The following is an 8,999-nucleotide window of genomic DNA, read 5'->3' on the forward strand; positions in this document are numbered from 1 at the left end:
GCTAAGTGAGGTTTAAAACAGACGTCACAGACCTGTTCTTTCAAAAGGCATTTCGCCTCTGGATTTTTCCTTTTAATTAGCAGGTCTAATGACTGATAGCACCTTTTCACTGAAGTAGAAATATTGTACAGTTTATCAACTACGATTACATTTTCCTTATATATCTGGCTATTCTCGATACCAGGAGAAATCAACCAACAATTTAGTCTCTTTTTTCCATTTTTATATTCACACAACACTTAAAAATAATGGTCCTTTGTTCGCCAAAGTTACTTCGTTCAAAGGCTCCATTCCACATCCACGCACGACGAAAACAAAGATTGTCTTTTATTCTTTTTCCCGGTTCTTGGAAACGAATGCTGAAGGAACGACTCCACGCCCTGGGGAACCTCCTTCCAGAATCGCAAGATCCCTTTTGATATAAATACACCCGAAAGAGATAAGGGGAAGCCTTTCCAGGAAGGAATTCTTTCTTAGTGATGCCTCCAGTGGGTTACTTGGGAGTGTGTGTGTGTGTTTGGTGACAACAACCTATATCATGTAAAAAAAATAATTCAAAATGTCTTGATTAAGAAAAGAAAAGCCCAAGTGTAGATCACTTGCAAGCCCTTGGGAGTGCACGCGTGTGTGTTTGTGTGTGGCGATAACATACAATATGATTTAAAAATATACTTTTTAATGTCTTTATTTGAGAGAGAAAAGGTCAAGTTTAGGTTACCTGCAAACTCTTGGAACTAAGTGTGTGTATGTTTGTGAGGGTGGTGACAACAAACTATGTGATGTAAATAAACATTTCGAAATATCTGTATCTATAAAAGAAAGGATCAAGTGCAGGTCATCTGCAAGTCGAAACGTAAATACAAACTTCTATTTTGGCGTATAATGATTAAAGATTTTTAATAACTGATGGCCTCCGTGTTACGTAAATAAGAAAAACCGTACCAGCGCTTTAATGAAAACTGATATTTCTATTGAATGAAAAATAATGAAGCTCAATACAGATTGCAAGCAAAATAACGAACTTTGAGGAAAAGTCTGAAATTGCAACATTTCTGCAACTCACTGACCTACAGCAAAATATTGATTTCTTCTCACTGCCCTCATGGCTTTGTTTTTCATGTTGTTTATTATGTAAGATGTGTAATCTTTGGTGTGTTTTCCCAGCAACTGTTTGGACATCAAAGGAAACGAGGTCTTTCCAACTTTCTTCAGAAAGTTTCAAACCTGGAAAGAATAAAAATAAGGAGTTTTATAAATCATCTCTTCATATTGTATGAGAATTAAAGTTTAATGCAGAAAAACCTTTATGTTAATTTGTGTATCATGGATTAGGGCTTACTGCTCAGATATCATTAATGATATTACAACGAAAAATACTGAAAATAGTAACGAGAATGATAAAAACTAAATGTGTTTTATTCATACTAACTCTAATTGCATATGCAAGAAAACAAATTTCAAAAGAGATCATGAATAAATTAGCTATATATAATACTGATGATTTTTCAAAACAGAGAGAGAGAGAGAGAGAGAGAGAGAGAGAGAGAGAGAGAGATAATTTAATTCTTAACCTTAAATTAATAAAATAGAATATTTCTCCATCTTTAGCATCCCCTCGCACAACGAAATTACACGACAAACGACAAAATGGACTATGTATTCTCTTAGATGTTAATTATTTTCCCCTTTCCTAATAAAAGTAATAAAGAGCTTCTTCTTTCCTACTGTTGTCCCTACATTAAGGGACCGGTTGCCTGATGCGCTTTCTCCCGTGCCAGATCATCCTTCATCTTATCTCACCATCTAACTCTCAGCTTCCAACTCGATCTTCTTCCCCTAACAGGTTCCTCCCAAGCTCTCCTAACCCCCTCCCTACCATCCATCCTCACCACGTGTCCACACCATCTCAGTCATGACACTTTTATCAGCATTGTAATCTTTACTAAGCCTGTTTTTTTCATTTCATAACTTTACAATTTTTCAAGCTGTGATGTTCCGCTAATTCCGCTCAGTATTCTCACCATTGTTCTCTCAAGCTTTGATCCCTCTTTTTGTCTCACAGTCCATGTTTTCAATCCATATATCCACACTGACCTTATTACTATACAATAGATCTTGACTTTTAGCTGGATTGGCATTTTCTTATCATATACTACCCTGCTACCTCCTTGTAATTCCTTAAAGCTACTTTTACCCTATTCTCAACATCAGCCCCCTAACTTTTATGTAGTAGATCCCAAGTATCTTAATTATTCCACCTGTTTTTATAACCAAGCCTCTACTTTTATGCATAGTTACCCTGTCCCTACCTTCTTTACTGCTCTCCATAGCTTCAGTTTTATCCACATTTACCATCTTGCCACTCTTCCTCATTTTCAGCGGTTTCATAACCAAGCCTCTACTAACCTCAGAGCACCAGATATTGGCAGCTGGCCCACTGGAAGCAGAGAGCAACACTCCTGATGGCTAGACGGAGCTTTCTCTCTGGCTGGAGGCCGAGGATAGATCCTCCGTCAGTGGCCTAGGATTCACCACCGACGTCCTCGGGCTCTCCCCATCTGCATCGACAGCTACTGCCGACGAAGAGCCCCGGAGCACCAGAGACGAGGACGAGGGAACCCGTTCCATCAGCAGCGGATCATTTCGGTTTAGGCTGAGACGATGCTGAGCGTAAGATGGTGCCGGGAATCCTTGGCCATAGGAGGACGAGGAGGGGAGCTCCCTAGGGTAAGACCTCGGCAGGGTGGCGTTGGCACAAGGGTCTTGGGTGTACGAAGGCAGGAACATGGATAATCGACGCTGGTACGATAAAGTAGCATGGATAGAGGACATGTCATAGGGGTAAGGGTTATGCATTGAGTTTCTGTTAGCATTGGCGGGGAAGGAAGGGGAGCTAGGTGTGGAAGACAACCCCTGGAAATAGGAGGAGAGGGCGTGATTGGAGGCGAAATCATGGGGGTACGTAGATGGTCGTGTTGACCGCAGGGTAGGGCTGGTTTGGAGTGGGTGGTGGCCCAACCTTATGCTATCTTCATCCAAAGGTCCCATTGGAGGTTTCTGAAAGATAAAGAGAAAACAAAAATTTATAAATTTACAAATATAAATATATATTGTTTTACTTCAAATTTTGCAAAGGTTATTTCTGATGAAAAATGGCCAAACCCCAGAAATGAATTGACATGTCTGATACTTTTGTCCTGCAGTGGACTAGAAATGGTTGCATTTGCTGTTGTTGTTGTTGTTGTTGTGTACCTATATGCAGACTAAGACGTTAATAGAATTTCATACCGAGGTATTCCCAGACACCAAAGTGAGATACATTTTTCATAATATTTCTTATGAAGAGTCTGTTTTTGTATAAAAATGCGTCAATATTATCATGATGCAACCACGTTTATACATGCCTTCGTATAAATATTCAAAACCAATTGACAAATGAATGACGTATATTGATATTTCATATGCATAATATTCATGAAATGTATTCAATAAAAAAGCTAACCATTATCGACACCCAGAAGGCTTTTATTCAAAATGACATACAGTCAACTTCATGCAATTGTAGTAAGCCACATATCCATTTACTATATGAATTTACAAAAAAAAAAAAAAAAAAAAAAAAAAAAAAAAAAAAAAAAACAATGGCCGAAATGCAATCTAAATATTCCCTTTCTAACTTCAATTAAATCATCATCATCATCATCATCATTATCATCATCATCTCCTTCAACGCCTATTGACACAAAGAACCTTGGTTAGATTTAGCCAGTCGTCTGTATCTTGAGCTTTTAAATCAATACTTCTTCACTCATCATCTCCTATTTCACACTTCATAGTCCTCAGCCACATAGGCCTGGGGCTTCGACGTTTTCTAGTGCCTCGTGGAGCCCAGTTAAATATATAAACTTTTAATGAAACATTCGATTGCATTTCTTAACTTCAAATAAATTTTTAAACTTATTACAATTTTACGAATCATTCGTTTGTAATCAACTATGATATTCAACCCCATGTTATTTCAATATCTCTCAAATATTGTCGTATCAATTTAAAAAACAAGTAAATGATATTTGAAATAATCCTTGATACTTTTAATGCCATAAACAAGCAGTAAAAAAAGTTTTATTTCCTTGTGTAAAAAAATGATATGAAACTGACGTCTGAAATATACATTTCTTATTCTTTATATAAATCAATGATATTGTTCAGTGGCTATTTTCCTCTCGGTAAGGGTAGAAGAGACTCTGTAGTTATGGTAAGCAGCTCGTCTAAGAGAAGGACACTCCAAAATCAAACCTATGTTCTCAAGTATTGGGTAGTACCATAGTCTCTATAACATGGCCTTCCAGTTGGATTGGAGTTCTCTTGCTTGAGGGTACACTCAAGCACTCTATTCTATCTCATTTCACTTCCTCTTGCTTTTGGAAGTTTTTATAGTTTATACAGTACATGGAGATATAATTTAATGTGTTAATATTCTTAAAATATTTCATTTTGATTATTCATTACTTATCTTGTAGTTTATTTATTCCCTTGTTTCATTTCCGCACTGGGCTATTTTTCCCTATTGGGGCCCTTAGGCATATAGCATCTTGTTTTTCCAACTAGGATTGTAGCTTAGCTTGTGATAATAATAATAATAATAATAATAATAATAACAACAACAACAACAACAACAACAACAACAACAACAACAACAACAACAACAACAATAATAATAAATATAATAATAATAATAATGAAAATAATAATAATAATAATAATAATAATAATAATAAAAATAATAAAAATAATAATAATAATAACAACAACAACAACAATAATAATAATAATAATAATAATAATAATAATAATAATAATAATAATAAAAACAACTCTGTCTGCGAGTACGAATCATGCAGGCCAATCTTGCAAGGTGGACCAATGTACGCCTGAACAGAGAGAACAAGGAGGCCCAATTGGAGAAGCTTGTCAAAGGTCCGAGTGTGAGCAATCGACCAGGACATCACAACCAAATTGAATATGATGAGAGAGAGAGAGAGAGAGAGAGAGAGAGAGAGAGAGAGAGATTTAATTATGATAGATATATCTCTTTGGATGAGAGAAAAATATGCAGACCTAGTTGGATGAGAGAGAGAGAGAGAGAGAGAGAGAGAGAGAGAGCAGGGAAGAGAGTTGGATGATAGACATAACTATCTGGATAGGAGAGAGAGAGAGAGAGAGAGAGAGAGAGAGATCTAGTTGGATAATATATATAACTATTTGGATAATATGAAAAACAGATTTAGGTGAGAGAGAGAGAGAGAGAGAGAGAGAGAGAGAGAGAGAGAGAATTTCAAAATTAAAAATATAGTAACCTTGTCTGTGATTGGTATAATAAATCATTGGAAATTTCACTTAATGCTACTGGAGTAATTTTACTAAAGTAACCTAAAAATAATCTATAAATCACTCTACGAAAGTGTTGAGTTTTCGTTTAAAAATGACGGGAATATTTTGATTAGGAACAAATAAGTATTTATATATATATATATATATATATATGTATATATATATATATATATATGTATATATATATATGTATATATACATATATACAGTATATATATATATATATATATATATATACATATATATACAGTATATATATATATATATATATACCATTAGCCGTTTCTATTCCACTCTAGGACAAATCCCTGACATGTCAATTCATACCTGGGGTTTGGCCAGTTTTCATCACCATGCTGCCCATTGCGGAATAGTGATGGTGGAAGACTTTAGTCTGATTGCTCACAGCAAACCAACCTAGTATGGGTAATCCTGACTTGTGATGCTTTGCCGATCATGACAGTACACAAACCTTTTCACCACGATAAGGTATCACCACTCACAAAAGAATTTTGTATTCTCTTTCTTCAAGAGAAAAACTTATACAACTAGAGGGGCACTAAGTAGAGCGCAGACCTCCACAACGGCAGCTTATCTCTCGACATTTTGCATGACCTTGACCTTGACCTTTAACCTTAACATGTACTAGTTGGCGTGGATTTTCTCAAACTTAAATATGAACCAAGTTTGAAGACTCTGTGAACGAAGTTCAAACTTATGGCTAATTACGTGAATTGGACAATTGGCTTGACCGTGACCTCGACTTTTGACCTTAACTTATAAAATTTAATCATATAAAGCCTTCTACATAATGGTTAATCCCTGCAAGTTTCATTACTCTACGATCAAAATTGTGGCCAAGATGTTCACAAACAAACAGTTTACAAAGGCAAACAGGGGCGAAAACATAACCTCCTTCTAACTTCGTTGACAGATGTAAAAATATAGCCTTTCACTCAATAATTATTGTACTACATTTTCCCATTTCTCTATTCCACCAAAACAATTTAAAAAGGATCATACGAAGATTAATATTTGCCATAAAAAACTCTTGACTTCAATCAACTTCCCCTGTTCCTGCAAATCTCCTTTTGAGTGGAGCAGATTAGTTCCTGCTGACTGATAATAAGAACTTGATATAGGATTTTTTTCTTTGTGTTTGTGTGTTTGTTTGTGAACAGCTTCCTGACCACAATTTTAACCGTAGAGTAATGAAACTTGCAGGGATTACTGTTATGTAAAAAGCTTGAAATGATTAAAATTTGGAAGGTCAAGGTCAAAGGTCGAAGCCAAGGTCAAGAAAAATGTTCAATTCACGTAATCAGACATAAGTTTGGGCATTATTGTCAGAGAGACTTCAGACTTGAAAATCCTCTCCAAATAATACATGTTAAGGGTTGTAACATAGTTAATAATAATAATAATAATAATAATAATAATAATAATAATAATAATAATAATAATAATAATAATAATGATAATAATAATAAGTAGATTTTGGTATTAGACCCTCCTTAAAGCATGTTTGCCAGCCATTGTATTCAAATAATGAAAACAACAACAGCAACAACAACAACAACAACAACAATAATGATAATAATAATAATAATAATAATAATAATAATAATAATAATAATAATAATAATAATAGTAATTATATACACGGATACTTGATATATGAATTTACAGATATTTTAATGAATAGATAGATAATAAAATAGAAAAATAGATACATAAATGATATAAAATAGATAGACATATAGATAGTCCTACCTGGCGTAAGAAGGACTGAGGATTCATGTAGTAGTTAGGATCATGTTCCTGGATGTAGTCCTTGGGCATATTCTGAAGGTCGCGATGTAACTCGTGGTGAGCCTCGAGGAGTAGTGGGTCGTTGGCGGCCAATTGCTTGTCCTTCTGCAGCTGCTGCTGCTGCCCCTGTTGAGGTTGAGAGGTTGAAGTGTGTCCTTTGAGGTCGACCTCCTTGGCAAGCCCACTTTTGTATTCCAGGGAAACTTCTTTTACTTGGTGATCTAGAAAAAGGTAGAATAATTGATGATGATTTATATGTCATCATTGATTTGATATTAATGGCAAATTTCGTAATTACTGTTAATTAGTGAATCATTCCAGTTTGGAATGAAAGACTCTGTGAATGAGCTACTGAATCATTCCAGTTTGAAATGAAAGACTCTGTTAATGATATAGTGAATCATCCCAGTTTGAAATGAAAGACTCTGTTAAAGATATACTGATTCATCCCAGTTTGAAATGAAAGACTCTGTTAATGATATACTGATTTACTCCAGTTTGAAATAAAAGACTTAAAAGTTTCACGAGGAACACAATAGTGTTTGGTTTTGTCGAAGGCAATGTCATTTTCGAAGGGTTTCGGGGGGGGAGGGGGGAGGGGGGAGGAATTATAGCTAATACTCCAGCTTGGCAAGCATTGGTAATCTGCTCCTATATCTATGCATACACGTACTACACACACACACACACACACACATATATATATATATATATATACATGTATATATCTGTATATATATACAGTATGTATATACATACAGTATATATATATATATATATATATATGTATATATATACATATATATATATATATATATATATACAAATTTCTATTTTCATATACACACACATATATACACATGTGTGTATGTGTTCTTCAATGCATTCCTCATAACTACAGAAACATTCAACTACATAAAAAAAAACACTATAGAAAGTTCTCCCAATACAGCACCATGCAGTAACTAGATGGAAGACTTCCTGTTGCACTAAATAACATCAAGTTTCAATATACATGCATTCTATATGCACTAACATATACGGGAATAATTTTTCAACTAGGGAAGTTTTTACCTTTTGTAATAAATGAAGAAAGCCCATATCCCAACGTCTCATTATTCATCTACATGAGTTATATATATATATATATATATATATACAAATATATATATAATTATACATATAGATAGATATATATATATCTATATATATATATATATATATGCGGGTGTATATATATATATATATATATATCCTATTTTCTTATGGGGAGAGGGAGTAGCCACACCCTAGTAAGAAGTGGTGCCCCGAGATTTACCCTAGTAACCCACACCCTCCCACAAATTACCGAACCAGTGGGACGAAGTTCGAAAACGGGGAGGGGGTGTGTAGGGTTGGATATATGTGTATGCATATCCATCTAAATATGTAGCCGTTATTTTTGCCTGGTCGTGTACACTGCTATGTGTATATTGAGAGAATCTAAAAGATATATGGATCTAGCCATTCTACTTACAACACCGAGACTGATGTATGCTTAGGGAAAGCATTCATTAATGGCAGACAGGAAACCAAAGAAACACAGCAACTCGATCGATGGAAGAGAATGAAAGTCAACAAGACAGGCAATAGGTCAAATAGACACCTGGATGGACTTATACCGGATTGTTTGCCTAAGTAAATGAACTTTGGCATTGAATAGCCGAACGAAATTTAGAACTGATATTCTCTACAATGCCGCTTCGCCAGGAATTGGGAGATAGACAGTGTTTGCTTTGAATGAGAGATCTTTTGGA

At 35.0% G+C, this 8,999-nt stretch overlaps 1 protein-coding gene across 1 annotated transcript in view; it reads right to left on the reverse strand.

Moving 5' to 3' along the window:
* Positions 1-758: 758 nt before the first annotated feature.
* The window catches only part of LOC137643361 (uncharacterized), a 10,189-nt gene continuing 1,948 nt past the window's right edge, over positions 759-8,999 (reverse strand). Inside the window, exons 2-4 of the mRNA XM_068376191.1 lie at positions 7,165-7,424; positions 2,407-3,057; positions 759-1,224 (exon numbers count right to left, since the gene is read on the reverse strand). Coding sequence (XP_068232292.1) covers positions 2,467-3,057; positions 7,165-7,424 — 851 coding nt within the window. The 3' untranslated portion in view covers positions 759-1,224; positions 2,407-2,466. The remainder of the gene's footprint in view (positions 1,225-2,406; positions 3,058-7,164; positions 7,425-8,999) is intronic.

This window comes from Palaemon carinicauda, chromosome 6, assembly GCF_036898095.1.
Source record: "Palaemon carinicauda isolate YSFRI2023 chromosome 6, ASM3689809v2, whole genome shotgun sequence".
Taxonomy (NCBI): Eukaryota; Metazoa; Arthropoda; class Malacostraca; order Decapoda; family Palaemonidae; genus Palaemon; species Palaemon carinicauda.